General features: G+C 37.4%; 1 protein-coding gene across 11 annotated transcripts in view; it reads right to left on the bottom strand.

The window, feature by feature from the left end:
* STAU2 (staufen double-stranded RNA binding protein 2) overlaps nt 1-19,952 on the bottom strand; it is a 360,539-nt gene that overhangs the window by 183,247 nt on the left and 157,340 nt on the right. For all 11 annotated transcript variants that reach the window (XM_062188357.1, XM_062188348.1, XM_062188355.1 and 8 more), the window contains one exon: nt 16,641-16,772. In XM_062188357.1, coding sequence (XP_062044341.1) covers nt 16,641-16,772 — 132 coding nt within the window. The remainder of the gene's footprint in view (nt 1-16,640; nt 16,773-19,952) is intronic.

Raw genomic sequence — 19,952 nt, 5'->3', positions numbered from 1 at the left:
AAAACAAGAATAGAGGGAGTGGGGAAGAGGCCAAGGTGAGGAAGGGAAAGAAGACAGAAACAAGTAAAAAACTCAAGACTTATCAGAACCAAATTACTGAAGAATAAAGAAAGGAATATTCTGAAGGCTGTGAGAGGAAAGGAAGAAAAAGCTATTCAGAATTACAGTAGTCTTCACACCAAAAACTATGCAAGTCAGAAGACATGAAGCCTCATCTTTAAAATACTAAACAAAGAAACAAACCACAGGAAACACAGAATGCTATATTCAGAAGAAATATTTTCAAAACTTAAGGTGAGGGGGCTGGTGCTGAGCCTCACTTGGTTAATCCTCCGCCTGCAGCACCGGCATCCCATATGGTTACCAGGTTCTAGTCCTGGTTACTCCTCTTCCAGGCCAACTCTCTGCTGTGGCCCAGGAGGGCAGTGGAGGATGGCCCAAGTGCTTGGGACCCTGCACCCGCATGGGAGACCAGGAAGAAGCACCTGGCTCCTGGCTTCGGATTGGCGCAGCACCTCCCATAGCGGCCATTTGGGGAGTGAACCAACGGAAGGAAGACCTTTCTCTCTCTCTCTCTAACTCTACCTGTCAAATTAAAAAAACTTAAGGTGAAATTTACGTTGCAGCAACAGCCATGGTCCTGCACTATCCCACAACTACGAGCCTCAAATAAAATCCCAAGGAGAACAGAATGAGTAAGCTGAGGCACAACCGCCACCCTGGCCAGCTCATCAAATACACAATGTCTCTGTAGGACATGATTTGAGAAGTCTGTGATGTTGTCTCCAAGGACAAACAAGGCCTCACGTGCACCCAAAACAGAGTGCAGACACACATCCACGGCTGGAGGAAACAACAGGAGCTAAGGAAAATCCTGGCTGCTATGAGGAAAGCAGCTGCCAGGGAGGTCTGTGCCCCTTCCCCACTCCATGCATAACAGTAACTGTGAGAAATTAAACAAACTCTTAGAGTAAACAGAAGCTGAGAGAACTCACTGCCCACAGACTTGTTAGCACAAGTAATACTAAAGGAAGTCCTACTAGTAGGGATATGGTATTAGGAAAAATACGGATAGACCAAAATGAACGAAGGATACTGAAAATGGCAAAAATGATGGGTGAACAGATGTTTAAAAATACATGTGGAGGCCGGCGCCGTGGCTCAACAGGCTAATCCTCCGCCTAGCGGCACCGGCACACCAGGTTCCAGTCCCAGTTGGGGCACCGGATTCTGTCCCGGTTGCCCCTCTTCCAGGCCAGCTCTCTGCTATGGCCCGGGAGTGCAGTGGAGGATGGCCCAAGTGCTTGGGCCCTGCACCCCATGGGAGACCAGGAGAGACACCTGGCTCCTGGCTTCGGATCAGCGTGGTGCGCCGGCCACAGCGGCCATTGGAGGGTGAACCAACAGCAAAGGAAGACCTTTCTCTCTGTCTCTCTCTCTCTCACTGTCCACTCTGCCTGTCAAAAAAAAAAAAATGTGGAAAAATAAAATGTATGGCCACACCAGGAGACCACAGAAACAGGAAGAAGTAACATATAAGACCACAATAGAGGCCAAAGAGAAAAAAGTCAGCAAAATTAAGTGGAAAAATAGGAACAACTAGTAAGGTGGTATGTTTAAATACAATCATCTAAATAACTACACATAGAGCTTGCAAGAAATAAAAAAAAAAATTACAATGTATTTTGAGTTAAATGAAAACCAAAACCCAACTTGTCAAAATTTGTGGGACAGAGCTAAACCAGGGTTTATGAAAAGTTCATAGCAATAAATGCTTAAAAAACAATGTTTTTAGATCCACAATTACAGCTTTCACCTTACAAAATTAAAAGCAAAGCAAATGAAGAAAGGGTAAAATAAAGAGCAGAAACTGCAAAAATTGAATGAAAAATAAAACCAATAAGACCAAAACATAGTCTCTGAAATGACTTTTAAAAATTTATAAACCCCAATTCAAAATAGCTAAGATATGGAATCAACCCAGATGTTTATCAACCAATGACTAGACAAAGAAACTGTGGTATACAGGCTCTATGGAATACTACTCAGCCATAAAAAAGAATGAAATCTTGTATTTTGCAACAAAATGGATGCAATTGGAAACCATTATACTTAGTGAAATAAGCCAGTCCCAAAAAGACAAATGTCGTATGTATTCCTTGACCTGTGGTAATTAATAGAGTACAAAAAACGTAATGGATATAAGCGAAATAGACATTTTGAGATTTGATTACTGTTTATAGCCCTTGTCTCTACTGTTGAGGAACAGTGTTTTTTTTTTTCTTCTTACTTTTTGCTGAATTGTTTACTTATTGGAGGGTTAAGCTTATGACTATAAAATACGCTGAAAGTATGTGACTGTAAAAATTAAAAGAAAGAATAAGAAAAGAAGGAGGAGGAAGGGAGGGAGTTTAGGAGAGAGGGTGGGGTGAGAAGTATTATTATGCTCCTAAATATGTATATATATGAACTACATAAAATCTGTTCAGCTTATATAAATAAAAAATTATAAAAAATAAAAATAGATGTGTACAATCATCTAGAGAATCTTTAAAAATGATAAACCCTTAGCTACATTAAGCAGAAAAAAAAAGTTACCAATAGCAGCAGTGAGATAGTATCACAGCAGATCTGCAGTCATTAAAATAGAGAAATTCGAAATAGACAAATTCCTTGAAAAATTCAAACTCTCAAAGCTCAGTCGAGAAAAAGTGGATAACGTGGAAGTCCTGCATTCATTTTTAACAACTAAATTTGTAGTTTAAAAATGTTCCCTCAAAGAAAATGTTAAGTTCAATGGTTTCAATAAGTAACTTATACCAAACGAGGACCAAACTCTTCAAGAAACTTGAAGAGGGATCCTTGCAAACTTATTATATGATGACAGTATTAGCCTGAGGCCAAAAAATCATACAAAGACATGACAGTAAAAGAATACAGAACATCTCTAATAAATACAAATATATAAATATACAAATATATAAACAGACATTTTTCAAAAGAGGAAATTCCAATGGCTAACAAACGTGAAAAAAATGCTCAGGATCACTAGCCATCAAGGAAATGCAAATCAAAACCACAATAGATTTCACCTCACAACAGCTGGAATGGCTTTCATACAGAAATCAACAAACAACAAATGCTGGTGAGGAAAAGGGTACCCTAATCCACTCTTGGTGGGAATGTAAACTGGTAAAATGACTATGGAAGACAGTTTGGAGATACTTCAGTAATCTGAATATAGTCCTACCATAAGAACCAGCCATTCCACTTCTGGGAATTTACCCAAGGGAAATGAAATCTGCAAACCCCCCGCCATGTTTTTTTTGCAGCTCAATTCACAATAGCTAAGATATGGAATTAACCTAAATGCCTGTCAACTGAAGACTCGATAAAGAAAGTATGAGGTTGGCACCGCGGCTCACTAGGCTAGTCCTCCGCCTGTGGCGCCGGCACCCCGGGTTCTAGTCCCAGTTGGGCGCCAGATTCTGTCCAGTTGCTCCTCTTCCAGTCCAGCTCTCTGCTGTGGCCTGGGAAGGCAGTGGAGGATGGCCCAAGTGCTTGGACCCCGCACCCGCATGGGAGACCAGGAGGAAGCACCTGGCTCCTAGCTTCGGATCAGTGCAGTACGTCGGCCATAGCAGCCAGTTGGGGGGTGAACCAATGGAAAGAAGACCTTTCTCTGTCTCTTTCTTTCTCTCACTATCTAACTCTGCCTGTCAAAAAAAGAAAGAAAGAAAGAAAGTATGGGACATGAACTCTATGGAATACTACACAGCGGTAAAAAAAAAAAAATGAAATCCAGTCATTTGCAACAAAATGGATGAATATGGAAAACATCATACTTAGTGAAATAAGCCAGTTCCAAAAAAAAAAAAAAAAGAAAGAAAGAAATAAGCCAGTTCCAAAGGACAAATACCACATGTTCTCCCTGATCTGTGATAACTAACAGAGCACCTAAAAGGCAATCTGTAGAAGTGAAATTGACAGTTTGAGAAGCAATGAATTGAATAGCCCTTGTCTTGACTGTCAAGGAACAGTTTTTTTTTCCTCTTCCTTCTTAATACTATTGGTTGAACTCTTTACTTAAGATAGAATTAATTAACATAGAGTTAATCATATGTATATAAAAATAAATCTTATAAAATAGATTTTAGTAAAAAATAAGAGTACATATAAAAATAAGAGTAAAAAATAAAAAATAGATCTTAGAAAATAGATCTTAGTAAAAAATAAGAGTGAAAATTAGAGAGGGAGGATTTATATAATTCTTCATACATTCCTTCAGACATATTTCTAAGAGTATAGCTAAAATCTTGCCATGGGACTACAAATCCCATTAAGCTGGGTGGTAATAATGACCATCTTAAGTGTTAAAGTGATCATATTAAGTGTTAAATTGATCATATAGATAGGATTTAGTGTTAAAGGGATCATATAAATAAGACCAAGTGTCTGGTAATAGCAATACATAGAATTAAAAAGGAGAGAATGTTCCAACATGGGAAGCAGCCCACACAGTAGACTCATAGAATGACAATCACTATAAATAGCAATCTGACTAGTAGAATCAGCTATTAAGGCATTCCGATCTGGCTGAAAAGCCCACGAGAGCATTTCAGGCACAGAAAGCCAAGACATTGTGCAAAAAAATAAAATAAAATAAAATAAAATTCTACATGAAGGATCTTGGTGAGTGAGACCCCAGTGGAAAGAAGGGTCCATCAAAGAAGGATGTACTTTTCTCTGAAGAGAAGAGAGAACTTCCACTTTGCTTATGGCCTTGTCTAAATACTGACAGAGACTGTGGACTCAAAAGGCTTCCATAGCCTTGGCAGCTCTTATCAAGTGTCTCGGGTGATCACTGACTTCATATATAAGAATGTTAATTATTAAAATAACAACAGGATTCACTGTGCACTTACTCCCCATGCAGGATCTCAGTCCTTAATGAGTTGAACTATGAGAAATAACTGTAAAACTTGTTCTCAAACAGCTTTTATATTGTGTGTGTGTGCGCGCACACACAAATTGTTGAAATCTTTTCTTAGTATAGAGTTAGTCTTCTGTGTATAAAGTTTATTGAAAATGAATCTTGGGACTGGGAATGCGAGAGGGACGGGGAAAAGGGATGGCAGTGGGGTTGGGAGGGTGGGTATGATGGGAAAGATTACTATATTCCTAAAGTTGTACATATGAAATTTGCATTCCTTAAATAAAAGGTTTCTTTGGAGGGAAAAACAAAAAAACAAGCATTTTCAACCATGTGACTGAGACATATATACATTGCCAGTAGGAATGTAAAATAGTGCAGCCAGTAAAGAAAGCATGCAACTCCTAAAAAACTAAACAGAGAAATTACCATATGATCCCCTTAGGTATATACCCTAAAGAATTGAAAGTAGGAATTCAGATACCTGATATCAAGTTCAAAACAGCATTATTCACAATAGTCAAAGGTAGAAAGAATCCAAGTGTCCATCAACAGATAACTGGATGAACAAAATGTGGTATATACATGTAATGAGATATTATTCAGCCTTAAAAAGAATGCAGTTCTCATATATTCTACAATACCTGAAAACATTAGCTAAATGAAGTAAGCCGGACACAAACAATATATGATTCTATTTATATTAGGTACTGAAAGCAGTCAAATCATAAAGACAGAAAGTAGAATACATGTTGTCAGTGGCTAGAGACAGAAAGAGGGTGAGTTATTGTTTAACAGTACACAGTTTTTTTTTTTACTTATTTTTCTTTAAAAACTATTATTAGTTTTTATGTATTTGAAAGGACGGGGGAAGGGGTTTTCATCTGTTGGTTCACTCTCCAAATATCTACAACAGCCAAGACTCAGCCAGGCGGATGCCAGGAATCTGGAATTCCATTCAATTTTCCCACATGGGTGGCAGGGATCAAAGTACTTGAGCCCTTACCTGATGCCTCCCCGGAGGAATGGCAGGAAGCTGGATTAGAAGGCAGAGTCAGTACTCCATCTCAGGAGTTCAGATATGGGATATGGGTATCCCAAGCAGTGGATTAACCCACTGTGCTGCAATACTCCTTTCTTTACATAAAATTTACAATGTTCAGCATTTAATAAAAATTTTAAGACATGAAAAGAATTAGGGAAATATTGCCCATAATCAGGAGATAAATCAACAAATTAAAAAATCCAGATATGGGGGCCAGCTTTGTGGCACAGCAGGCTAAAGCACTAGCCTGCAGCCCTGGCATCCCATACAGCCATTTGAATCTCAGCTGCTCCACTTGCAGTCCAGCTCCTCACCAATGCACCTCAGAAAGAAACAGAGGATGGCCCAAGTGCTTGGGCCCCTACACTCATGTGGGAGATCTGGAAGAAGCTCCTGGTCCTGGCTTCTGATCAGCTCAGCTCCAGCCATTGTAGCCATCTGGGGAGTGAAGCAACAGATGGAAAACCTCTCTCTCCATCTCTCTCTCTTTGTAACTCTTTCAAATAAAAAAAATAAATATTTTTTTAAGGGAAAGTTTATTGGTGGGGAAACCTGACAGACCAGAGGGAAGGGGCAAAGAAGGAAAAGAGGGAGAAGGAAAGCATAAGACAGATCAAGAGACAGAAAGAGAGATCGCCAGAGAAAGAGATCGAGCAAGGGAGACAGAGAGAGAGAGAGCCATGTGCTCAGGAACAGGTCTTCGTAAACCTCTGCCTGGGGGCGGGAGGGAAGTAGGAACATTAGGATGGGGGTGGGGCTGACACCGGTGGTTGGGCCATGTGGTCACCTGGCTTCCAGCAATGGCGGTGAGGCTAGAGCCTAGGATGGTGTCTGGGATGTAGATCACACCATAGATAAGATTGCGTCAAATAAAATCTTTAACAAAAAATAATCCATATATAATAAAACCAACATACAAGAATGTTAAGTTTTTACAAATATAGTAGTCACCCCTTACCTTTGGGGATTATGTTCTAAGACCCCAGGGGATACCTAAAATTAAAGTTAGTACAGAACTCTGTATCCAATATTTTTCCCTAATCATTCTTTTTTGTTAAGTATTTTTTTGATGCATCACTATTTTTTTTAACTTTTATTTAATGAATATAAATTTTCAAAGTACAGCTGACAGATTGCAATGGCTTCCCCCCTCCCATAAATTCCCTCCCACCGGCAACCCTCCCCTTTCCCGCTCCCTCTCCCCTTCCATTCACATCAAGATTCATTTTCAATTCTCTTTATATACAGAAGATCAATTTAGTATATATTAAGTAAAGATTTCAACAGTTTGCACCCACATAGAAACACAAAGTGAAAAATATCGCTTGAGTACTAGTTATAGCATTAAATCTCAATATACAGCACATTAAGGACAGAGATCCTACATGAGGAGTAAGTGCACAGTGACTCCTGTTGTTGACTTAACAAATTGACACTCTTGTTTATGGCATCAGTAATCACCCAATCCAATGCTCTCTAATAATTTGATGGTGTCGGGTCATAGATTTAGGTCTTTAATCCATGCTGAGTGGATTTTTGTGTAAGGTGTAAGGTCTTGCTTCACGCTTCTGCACGTGGAAATCCAGTTTTCCCAGCACCATTTATTGAAGAGACTGTCCTTACTACAGGGATTGGTTTTGGATCCTTGATCAAATATAAGTCGGCTGTAGATGTTTGGATTGATTTCTGGTGTTTCTATTCTGTTCCATTGGTCTATCCATCTGTTTCTGTACCAGCAACTGCCCTGTAGTATGTCCTGAAATCTGGTATTGTGATGCCTCTGGCTTTGTTTTTGTTCTACAAGATTGCTTTAGCTATTCAAGGTCTCCTGCGTCTCCATATGAATTTCAGCATCATTTTTTCTAGATCTGAGAAGAATGTCTTTGGTACCTTGATTGGTATCACACTGAATCTATAAATTGCTTTTGGGAGAATGGACATTTTGATTATATTGATTCTTCCAATCCATTAGCATGGAAGATTTTTCCATTTTTTGATATCCTCTTCTATTTAATTCTTTAAGATTTTGTAATTCTCATCATAGAGATCTTTAACATCCTTGGTTAAGTTTATTCCAAAGCATTTGATTGTTTTTGTAGCTATTGTGAATGGGACTGATCTCAGAAGTTCTTTCTCAATCGTGGCATTGCCTGTGTATACAAAGGCTGTTGATTTTTGTGCATTGATTTTACATCCTGCTACTTTGCCAAACTCTTCTATGAGCTCCAATAGTCTCTTAGTAGAGTTCTTTGGATCCCCTAAATAAAGAATCATGTCGTCTGCAAAGAGGGATAGTTTGAGTTCTTCCTTCCCGATTTGTATCCCTTTAATTTTTTTTTTCTTGCCTGATGGCTCTGGCTAAAACTTCCAGAACTATGTTGAATAGCAATGGTGAGAGTGGGCATCCCTGTCTGGTACCAGATCTCAGTGGAAATGCTTCCAACTTTTCCCCATTTAATAGGATGCTGGCCATGGGTTTTTCATAAATTGCTTTGATTATATTGAGGAATGTTCCTTCCATACCCAATTTGCTTAGGGTTTTCATCATGAAAGGGTGTTGAATTTTATCAAATGCTTTCTCTGTACCTATTGAGAGAATCATATGGTTTTTCTTCTGCAGTCTGTTAATGTGGTGTATCACATTGATTGATTTGTGAACATTGAACCATCCCTGCATACCAGGGATAAATCCCACTTGGTCTGGGTGGATGATTTTTCTGATGTGTTGTTGTATTCTATTGGCGAGAATTTTATTGAGGATTTTTGCGTCTATGTTCATCAGGGATACTGGTCTGTAATTTTCTTTCAATGTTGCATCTTTCTCTGGCTTAGGAATTAAGGTGATGCTGGCTTCATAGAAAGAATTTGGGAGGATTCCATCTTTTTCGATTGTTCTGAATAGTTTGAGAAGAAATGTAGTTCTTCTTTAAATGTCTGGTAGAATTCAGCAGTGAATCCATCTGGTCCTGGGCTTTTCTTTGTTGGGAGGGCCTTTATTACTGTTTCAATTTCTTTCTCAGTTATGGGTCTGTTTAGGTTTTCTATGTCTTCATGGTTCAATTTAGGTAGATTGCATGTGTCCAGGTATCTATCCATTTCTGATAGATTTCCCTGTTTGCTGGCATACAACTCTTTGTAGTAATTTCTGACGATTCTTTTTATTTCTGTGGTGTCTGTTAAGTATTTTTTAATGTTAAAAAATTTCATTTGCATGTAATACTTATATGTTGTTATGAGGTATACTGCAGTATGTTAATGTATGCGCACAGTATAAACTAATCAAATATGTGAAGCAGCATTTTCATTTCCTTTTCTGTTTGTTTTCTCTTCTAGTTCTTCATACAGTCTATACTACATTATTGTGAACCACAGTTGTGCCACCGTGCTGTGGAACACTAACTTATTGTTTCTACTTAACTATGTTTTGGGACCCATTATCCAACTTCCCTCTGTTTTGCATTCCATCTGGGTACTGAGTTTCTGTTTGGGATGATGAAAAAGTTCTAGAAATAGATGGTGGCAGGTTGCATGATATTGTTAGTATATTTAATGCCATTTAACAGTACACTTACAAACAGTTAAAATGTTAAACTTTGGGGTGCAAGTTTGTGCAGTGGTTACGATGTAGCTTGGGACACTGACACACACACACACACACACAATACTGGAGTGCCTGGGTTTACATCCTAGCTCTGCTCAAGACTCCAGCTTCCTGCTAATGTATACGCTGAGAGGCAGGAGATGATGGCTCCAGTACTTGGATCCCTGCCACCCAGGTGGGAGACTCAGACCAGGATTTGAGCTCCTGGCTTGGGGCCGGCACACTCTGTTGTGGACATTTGGGGAGTGAGACAGCAGACAGAAGATATTTCTCTCTATGACTCCAAAATGTAATATTTTTTAAAAAGTTAGTGCTAAATTTAATGTTATACATATACTATCTCATTTTAAAAAATCAATGAAATTGACCACATCAACAGAAAAGTTTTATGATCTTAACATTGATAAAAGTTTGTCAAATATTTCTTTGTATTTGTTAAGATCACAAATTTTTTCTGTTTGTTGATGTGGTCAATTTCATTTTTTAAAATGAGATAATATATGTATAACATTAAATTTAGCACTATTTTTTAAAAAAGCATTTGACAAACTTTTATCAATGTTTTTTAAAATATATCTATTATCAAAGTAAGAATACAAGGAAATATCATCAATGTGATAAATGGCATCTATGAAACACCTAAAACCATCCTGGTGAAAGACTGAATGATTTCCTCCTAAGGGAACAAGGTAAGGAAGTTTGCTCTTATTGATTCTATTTAACATTGTACTAGATATCCTAGTTATTGTAAATAAAAGAATATAGATTGGGAAAGAAAACTCCTTACTTACAGTTGATATGATCATCAATGCAGAAAATTACAAAGCTACACACACACACACACACACACAAAAGCAACTCTAACTGATAAGGTAGTTTACCAAGGTTGTGAGACCAAAGGCTAACATATATGATCAAATGTATTTATTTTAATAGCATACAAGAACTGGAAAATGACATTAAAAACCAATTCTACTAACAATAATATCAAAAAATATTGAAACTTAGGGATAAACATAATAAAAATGTGTAAGTTATTTCTATCTATATATATACACATATATAAATATAGAACACTGCTAGGATATATTTTTAAAACTCTACATAAGTGGAAAGAAAGATTCTGTTCATGAATCAGAATGACTCAACATTAACATTAACCAATTTACATAAAAGTGATCTAAATATTCAACACAATCTCAATCAAAATCCCAACTGGCTCTGAGTATGCATGTGCATGTGTATGCGTGCATGTGTGTGTGTTTGTGTGTGTGTGTAGAAATTGATTCTTATAATTGTATGGGGACACAAAGGACCTAGACTAGCCAAAACAAGTGCAGAACCTGATTTCAACCCTTACCAATAAAGCTACAAAGCTGGAATAGTTCTAGGACAGAAATACAGATTAATGTAACAAAATACAGAATTCAGAAACAGATTAAGAAAATTCAATGGAAAAAAGCATTAAATTTTCAATAGATATTCCTAGAACAGATGGACAGTTAAATTAAGAAAAGAGAACAGAGAAAGGAAAATAAAAATGGATAGGGAAAGGAATCTCAACCTTAACCTGGCTCTTGTGAATAAATATTAAATCAAAAACAGATCACAGGCTAAATATAAAGCTAGAAACTAAAAAATTTCTTGAAAAAAACATAGGAGAAAATTGTTGCCACTTTGGCATAGACAACATTTCCTTAGATAGCATCCAAAAAGTATGAATCACAAAAGAAAAACTTCATAGACTCATTGAAATTAAACATACTTGCTCTTCAAATGACATTATTATGAAAATAAAGACAAGCCACACAGTGGAAGAACATACTGTAAAACATGTATCTGATAAGTGGCTTTTATATGAAATATATAAGTATCCTTAGAATAAGAAAGTAAACAATCCAACTTTTTTGAAAGGTAAAAATTTTGAGCAGACACTTCAAGGAAGAATACATGATAAGAGACCCATCATTAGCAGTTATTAAATAAATGTAAGTTAAAATCTAGTGAGATGGCATTATACACATACTACCAAAACTGACAAGCCATTGCTGCCAGCATCCCATATGGATGCAGGTTTGTGTCTTAGTTGTTCCACTTCCAACACAACTGCATACTAATGGCCTGGGAAAAGCAACGGAAAATGGCCCAAATATTTGGGCCCCTGATACCCATGTGGGAGACCCCAATGAAGCTCCTGGCTCCTGGCTTTGGCCTGTCCCACCCCTGGCTGTTGCAGTCTATCTGGTGAGTGAACCAGTAGATGGAAGATCTCTGTATCTGTCTCTCCCTCTCTCTCTGCAACTCTGAGTTTCAAACAAATAAATCAATCTTCAACAAAAATTTGACAATGCCAGGGAGGGCACTGTGGCACAGGGGGTTGAATTGCGGCTTGAAATGTAGATGTCCCATATCAGAGGGCGAGATGCAGTCCTGGCTCCTTGGTTTCTATCTAGCTTCCCACTAATGCACCTGGGAAACAGCAGATGATTGCCCTGCCACCCACGTTGGAGACTTGATGGAATTCCTGGCTCCTGACTTTAGTCTGGTCCAGTCCTGGCTACTGTGCACATCTGAAGGGTGAACCAGAAGATGGAAGATCTCTCTTTCTCTCTCTCTCTCCCCCACCCCACTGCCACTCCACCTTTCAGATGAATAAATAAATCTTTTTAAAAAGACTGACAATATTAAGAACAAGAAAGGATGTGGAACAACAAGAATATTCAAATACTGCTGGCAGGAGTACAAAATGGTAATAAGCCTCTCTGGAAAATGGCTTCATTTTATGAAGTAAAACATGCACTTGTTATAGGATATAACAAAGAAATACATGCATGTAAGGATTTGTCCATGAATGCTCTAACTGTTGTATTATAAAGACTCAAGCCTAACCAAATGTTGGTGAAGTATACAACAATGAAAAAGAATAAGCTAATGATAAATGCAATGATATGGATGACTCCCAAAAGCATTATGCCAAGGAATAAGAAATCACACAAGAAAAACCATATACATGTGGTTTGATGTATATGTCATTCTAGAAAAGGCAAAAACATACCAGGTGATTAGGGTAGGGGACTACAGGGGTATTAAAATTGTGTTGGTGCCTAATGAGTAAATACATGCATTCCTCAAAACTCACTGAGCTGCACTCTCAGTAAATCTGATTTTTTTTTTTTTACAAAGTGACAGTATATTAATGTGTAAGCACAGAATATCTTCATGAGGGTTTTAAATTTTTATTTATTGAATCCTTATGTAATAGATACTGCATTTCAGATACTATTTTAAATGCTGTACAAATGCTATTACGAGAGATGCCTTTGTCAAGGGAGAGTATGAGACCGAGGATCTCAAGGAAAAATGAGTCTAAACTTTGTTCACAATTTAATCTGTGATGTTTGAATTTTTTTTTTTTAAGATTGATTGATTGATTTGAAAGGCAGAGTTATAGAGAGGCAGAGGCAGAGGTGGGGGGGAGAGGTCTTCCATTTGCTGGTTCACTTCCCAGATGGCTGCAACAGCTGGAGCCATGCCGTTCTGAAGCCAGGAGCCAGGAGCTTCTTCCGGGTCTCCCACAAGAGTGCAGGGGCCCAAGCACCTGGGCCATCTTCCACTGCTTTCCCAGGCCATAGCAGAGAGCTGGATTGGAAGTGGAGCAGCCAGGACTCGAACCGGTGCCCAGATGGGATGCTGGTACTGCAGGCAACGGCTTTACCTGCTACGCCACAGCGCCAGCCCCCTGAATTTTTTTTAACTATGCACATGTCTTGTCTATTTTAAAAATATCTATTTTAAAAATATAAAATAAAAAAATATATCTCCAGTCCAGCTTCCTGTTAATGCACACCATGGGAGGCAGTTCCTTTCACCTACATGGGATACATGGATCGAGTTCGTCTCTCCTGGCTTCAGCCTGGCCCAGCATTGACTGCTGTAGGCATCTGGGGACTGAACCAGTAGATGGAAGATTCTGTCTCTGTCTCTCTCCCTGTGTGTGTGTGCGTGCGCATGTGCACACACACGTGCTGTGTATCTGCCTTTCAAGTAAATAAAAAGAAAGAAATTTTAAATAGGTTTAAAAAAAATCTGCTTTTGCAGCCGGCGTCATGATCACTTGGCTGATCTTCCGCCTGCGGCACTGGAACCCAGGGGTCTAGTCCTGGTTGGGTGCCAGATTCTGTCCCGGTTGCTCCTCTTCCAGTTCAGCAGTCATAGCAATGGCCCGGGAAGGCAGTGGAGGATGGCTCAGGTCCTTGGGCCCTGCCCCCGCATGGAAGACCAGGAGGAAGCACCTGGCTCCTGGCTTCAGATCAGCACAGCGTGCCAGCCGTAGCAGCCATTTGGGGGGTGAAACAATGGAAAGGAAGACCTTTCTCTCTGTGTCTCCCTCTCTCTCTCTCTGTTTAACTCTGCCTGTTTAAAAAAAAAAAAAAAAAAAACCCTACTTTTGCTAAACTCACCAGAGATTATCTTTTTCTTTCTTCTAGATGAAATTAAAATTTATTTGTCTGAAAGGCAGGGAGAAGCGCTAGCCACAGCCAGCACTGGGACAGGCCAAAGCAGTAGCCAGGAACTCAATCTGGGTCTCCAACATGGGTGGCAGGGACCCAAGCACTGGAGCCATTACCCATTGCCCACTGGCAGGAAGCTGGAATCAGGAGAGGAATTGGGATTTGCATGCAGGGACTCCGATGTGGGATGCCAGTGTCCCCAGCAGCATCCTAATTGTTAAGCCAAATGCCTGCATCACGCCCAACCCTCCCCTCGAACATCTTATTAACTATAAGTATCTGCAGTCCTTCTCTTACCTGATCCTTGTACAGGGTATGACTACCACCTACATCATCATTTTCTATTCCTCCTTTCTGCAGTTATTCTTTCCTCTTCCTTCTTCTGGTATCCTCCATGCATACCATCTGCTACTCCATCTTACCTACCAACACTTCCGAAACAGCTCCAGGGTCTTTCCTCTCCTCTCTACCACCTATTGTCTTAATTCAAACCCTCAGGATCTCTGCTGGCCTCCTGACTGACCTCCCTGCCTTCAGTGTCAATCTGTTCAAATCCATTCTCCCCATTACTTACAGAACTGTCGTTTGAAGAATGCAAACCACATCAACTAACCTTCACATTCAAGACTCACTGAATGATTCCTGAAGTTCTTTACTTTCCGCCTGACTTCCAGACTCATCCTTGTGCTCTCCAGGAACCACAGTATTGTAACTTTTGTTTTATGATAAAAACTCCTCACTCCTAACCCATGGTGGTCAGTTCCGTGAATGGAGAGACCGAGTTTTCAGTCATCTTGTTAATTCAGTTTTAAGTGTCTGGCATTTGGTGGGTATGACAGTTAACCATACATGCCAACCTGGCTAGGTCACAGAGTACCCTGATGCTTGGTCAAATATGCTGGGTGCTTCTGTGAGGCTGTTTGGGATGAGACGCACAGTTAAACTGGTGAACTCCTGAGTAAAGCAGATCGCCCTTCACAGTGTGGGTGCACGTATGTGATCACTGGAAGACCTCAGAGAACAGAATGCCGGCCTCCCTGGGCAACAGCAGTCTCCAGAAGACTACCTTTGGCCTAGGACTGCAACTCCATCTTCAGTCTCCAGCCTGCCAGCCTCCCCCATCAGATTTTGGACTAGCCAGGTTCCACAATCTCATGAGCCAACTCTTTCAAATTAATCTGTGTATGTGAGCATGCGTGCACATGCATACACAAGCACAACATCCTGTTGGTTCAGTTTCTCAGGAGAAACTGACTAAAACAGTAGGCATGCAAAAAATGTTTCTCAAATTAATGAAATTAACAAAATTAATGGGTTCTGCTTTTTGCTTTTTTCTGCTTTTTTTGTTTTGCTTTCACCTAAGTTACAAATAAATGTCTATGAGGGGATTTACTTTAACATATTTTTATAAATCACTCACCAGTTTTAAGTCAACATAAATGTGTTAAGTTAAAACAACATATACACTATCAATTTAAGAACTAGGGAAACTTGAACATATGTTAGGTTTCATGTTACAAATACTTTTAAAAAAAGGAAAAGCACTGACTGGTCAGGTTATAAAAACAGTTAAAATCTCAAGCAATACTACGTAGAGAAATGACTTCTTAAGCCTTCAAAAGAATCATAGCTGCCTTAAATAGTGTAGCTCAATGTTTTTAAACAGATAATTTTGTTTATTACTCTAAATTTCAGTAGTACATTCCTGTAGAAACTAAAAAATACCTCTGACACAAAATCCTTATGTGAGAAAATGGTCTGGAAAAATATATTACTCTTGAGCCTTTTTTGTGAATTTTCATACAAATAAAATGTCAAATAGAAGTAACTTCAACACATGCATAGATAAGAAAATGATAACCTAATATGGAATAAAACTAAATCAGAGCTTCCAAGTCATCTGCCAAGTCCTGACTCTGGGGTTCTCTGCTTCTCGCAACAGGGGTGGGTGTTAATGATGTCATTAACTGCTGCAGAAGAAACAGGGGCCCGAACACAGGCCTTGGCAGAAAATAAACACCCTCTGAGTTTACCTTCAGATTTTAAGTAAATACAAAAATTATTTATAGAGTGTCTGTCCAATGCAGTTCCTGCCCTAAAGGGATAAGTTAGATTTTTTAGTTCCCGTGTTTTCAGCTGTATTCCAAAAATAAAGGCTAACAACCTCTGTTCTTAAAAGGCACAAATTAAGACTGTGTCTGCAGACAAGAACAACTGAGTGGCCAAAAATGGTAAGTTAAAAAAAGTAAATTGGTAATAGGATATGTACAACAATGTAATAAATTTTTTAGTATTTGTTAATTAAGAGTATAATTAACCGTTAATTATACTCTTATTAATTATAATTAATCATTAATCATCCATTAGTATTTCATTTTACCTCTCAAGTAAATGCTATTTTGTGCTTGTAGAAGCTATCTTTAAAGATACAGAATACTATCCCAGAAAAATGAAAATTGACATCTAATTTAATAGCAGTTAAGATCAGAATTTGTTAATCATTTTAATATTCTGTGAGAAAGAACATATACATGTAAACTTAACTCTCACCTTGTCCAGTTGATCTTGAAGACTAGTCGACGCTTTATAACCAAGCTGTAAAAGCATTGCTTCTGCGGCATTCTTTTTGGCTATCTTTTTATTAGGTCCTGTTCCTGTAGCAACTTCGTTGCCTACCTTGACCTGGTAAGATTAAAGGACAACACTGAAGGATAGTTTGATAAAAAGGAACTCCTTACCTCACAGAGCAATGCATTCTATTCCCTAGCATTCGAAATTCAGTCCAAAATAAAAACAGTAAGTAAGATACCATTTATGTAATTATATATGTAGACACACACACACAAGTGAAAATACACACGGGAAAATAGTCTCAAAATGTCAATGAGGGGTTATCTCAGGACAGTAGATTTTTTTCATCCATACACATTTATATGTCATTTAATTTTTTGAAACCTTAAATTGGTATTATTTGTCAAAGCAGAAAACTAAAATTTAATGAATGTTATGACTATATTCAGTATCCCTTATTTTAATTAAAACATTGGAAAGTCTTCCATTCAAATCCATGTCATTTATAATAAAGTTCAGAATGCATCCCAAGTTAAAAAAGATTTATAAAGTAGTCCCTGAAGAGAATACACAAAGATTAGTACAATATTGTTGTTAATAGTAGAGGACTCCAAGAAAATGGGGTATGCAACTCAACCCTACAATTTTCCAGCCGTGCCAATTTGTGCAAATTATTCAACTTCTCTAATCTTTGGGGTTTCATCAGTAAAACAAGAATATCAACTACCTCACAGTGCTGTTTTGAAAATTAAGCAGGATAATGTATGTAAGCCAGTGTTTAATCAGTAATTATTCAATAAATAGTAACTTTTTACCAACAGAACTATTGCACAGTTATCTTTTGTGAGCAATTTACATGTGTATAGTATTTAAATATACATCAAACACCTTACAGTAACACGTACATTCTATGAGTTACATCATGCTGTTTTAGAGATGCAAGTGCTAAGAAATAATAAAAACAGAAGACACAAATTAATAAATAAAAAAAGGACAGAACTACAAGGAGAAATTGAAAATACATAACTATAGTGGGATTCGTTTTTATACACTGGTTTCATTTAAGTGATTGAACAAGCAAACAATCAATCATGACTTTAGAAATTAAACCATATAAATCAAAATAATCTGGGGGAGGAGTCCCAGTAGAAATCAGAAAATGTTTTGAATAAAAAATAGTGAAAATATATGAAAACTTGAAGGACACAGTTGAAAGAAAGTCTAAAAGCTGCAACAGCTTATAGATGTTATGGTCTAATACCCATCTCAGGAAGTGATAAACACAACTGCAAAATAAACCTGGATAATAAGGATAAGAGCAGAAATTAAGGAAAGAAAAAACCAACTACAACAGAGAAGTTAAAAAAGCCAACAGCTTGTTCCCTGAAAACACTAGTAAAATGATAAACCAAAGGTTAAGACTAATCAAGAAATAAGTAAGACATAAATAACAGGAAAGGGATCACCACTGTTTCTGCAATATTACAAATTAATAAGGAAAACTGAGAAAAATTTTAAGCTAACTGATAAATGTTTAGATAAAATGGAACATTTTCTAAACAATATAAATTACCAAAATCATCACAGACTAAGCCTGTAACTAAATAGGACTATGAGATAAATTAAAATCTAATTTTCAAAAACCTTTCCACAAGGAAATTTGAGTTTTTCCAGTAAGTTCTATCCAATATTTAAGGAAGATTTATGATAGTCTCTTACACATAATCACCCAAAAACAGAAAAAGAGGGCCCAGTCCCCAGTTTTCTTATGAGGCATCACTTTGATTTTGAAATTCAACACAAACAGTACAGAAAGGAAAATTACAGAATAGTTTCATTCATGAACATAGATGCTATGTTTTAAATAATAAAAAAGTATATAAAAAGAAAAAGAATCATGACAAAGTTGGATTTATTTCAGAAATTCAAAGTTGGCTTAACTCTTGAAACTCAAACAAAATCAGTCCATAGAATTTGCTATAATTAATACAGAGGAGACAAACCCAGATGGTTAACCTAATAAGTAGACCATGTGATAAAATTCAACATCCATTCACAATGAAAATTGTCAGCAAACTAAGATAAGAAAGGAATTTCCATAGTATGCTACAAAAATCAGCAAACATTATACTTAACATGGAAACTCTGACATTAGAAACAAGACATGGATTTCCCTCTATCAACCCTAGTATTCAACATTTTACTGTATAGCTTAGACACAGCAATAGGACAAGAAAAAGAAAAGGTGTAAGAATTAAATGGGGGGGGCGGGAATCTGTGATTACTTAAAGATAGGATATTTATATATATGAAATCCAAGAAATTCTCTGGATAAATTTTAAGAATTTATGAAAGTATAACAAGCTTTCTATAAAATGTTGTATATAAAAGTCAACTGTATCCCTTCAACATTCAAGTAGAAAAAAATTAAAAGATACCATTTATATTCAATGAAAATGAAATACTTACATTTACAAGACTGCTACACACAATAAACTTTATTGAGAAAAAATAAGAACCTAATAAATAGAATAATATGTCATGGTCTTTGATTAAAGATGATGGTAGTATAACGGTATCAGTTATCGCTAAATTGACCTGTAAATTCAATGAACTTCAATCAGAATTTCATATTATTTTTCAATACTTGACAAGCTGATTCCAAAATTTGCACGGTAATGCAAAGTGCTAAGAAGATCCTTGCGAGATGCGTGTATTCACCTGGATGTCTAGACTTATAAAGTTAACAGAAAAGATAAATTTCACTGCATTAAAATGAATTACTTCTGTTCATCAAAAAGCATTATTAAATAAAGAAATGAGGAAAGTCAGACACCAGGACTCACATCCATAATATTTAGTTGACTCATTTAAATTGGTTTTTCAAAAAGCCAGTTAGAAAATGAGCAAGAGAGCTGAACAAGCAATTCATATCTGAAAAGCTAGACTGTTTTACCAGATGCCACTGTGCTTTGCTTAAAAAACAAAATCAGAAGGCTTCAACAGCTTCATGCCACTTTAACAAGATTGCTCAGTGACAGTAACACTTTATTACAGCAATGAATGAATATGTGGTACAACAGTATCTAGTTTTAGATATTTGGCATGATACTTCTAGTCATACTTTGCTTTTTTGTTCTTGTGTAAGATCATAATATTAGTTATTCCACTTTTCCCAGAAAATAACAGATTCCTATCTAGTATCCACACTTGAGTTTTGTTTGCCATTTATTCTTACACCATTATTTAGCATTGTATTTGTGTTACTATTTCCATCACTACTTTTAAGCT

The sequence above is a fragment of the Lepus europaeus genome, chromosome 4, assembly GCF_033115175.1.
Source record: "Lepus europaeus isolate LE1 chromosome 4, mLepTim1.pri, whole genome shotgun sequence".
Taxonomy (NCBI): domain Eukaryota; kingdom Metazoa; phylum Chordata; class Mammalia; order Lagomorpha; family Leporidae; genus Lepus; species Lepus europaeus.
Note: the sequence above shows the minus strand (reverse complement) of the source record. Positions and strands in the feature narration are given on the sequence as shown.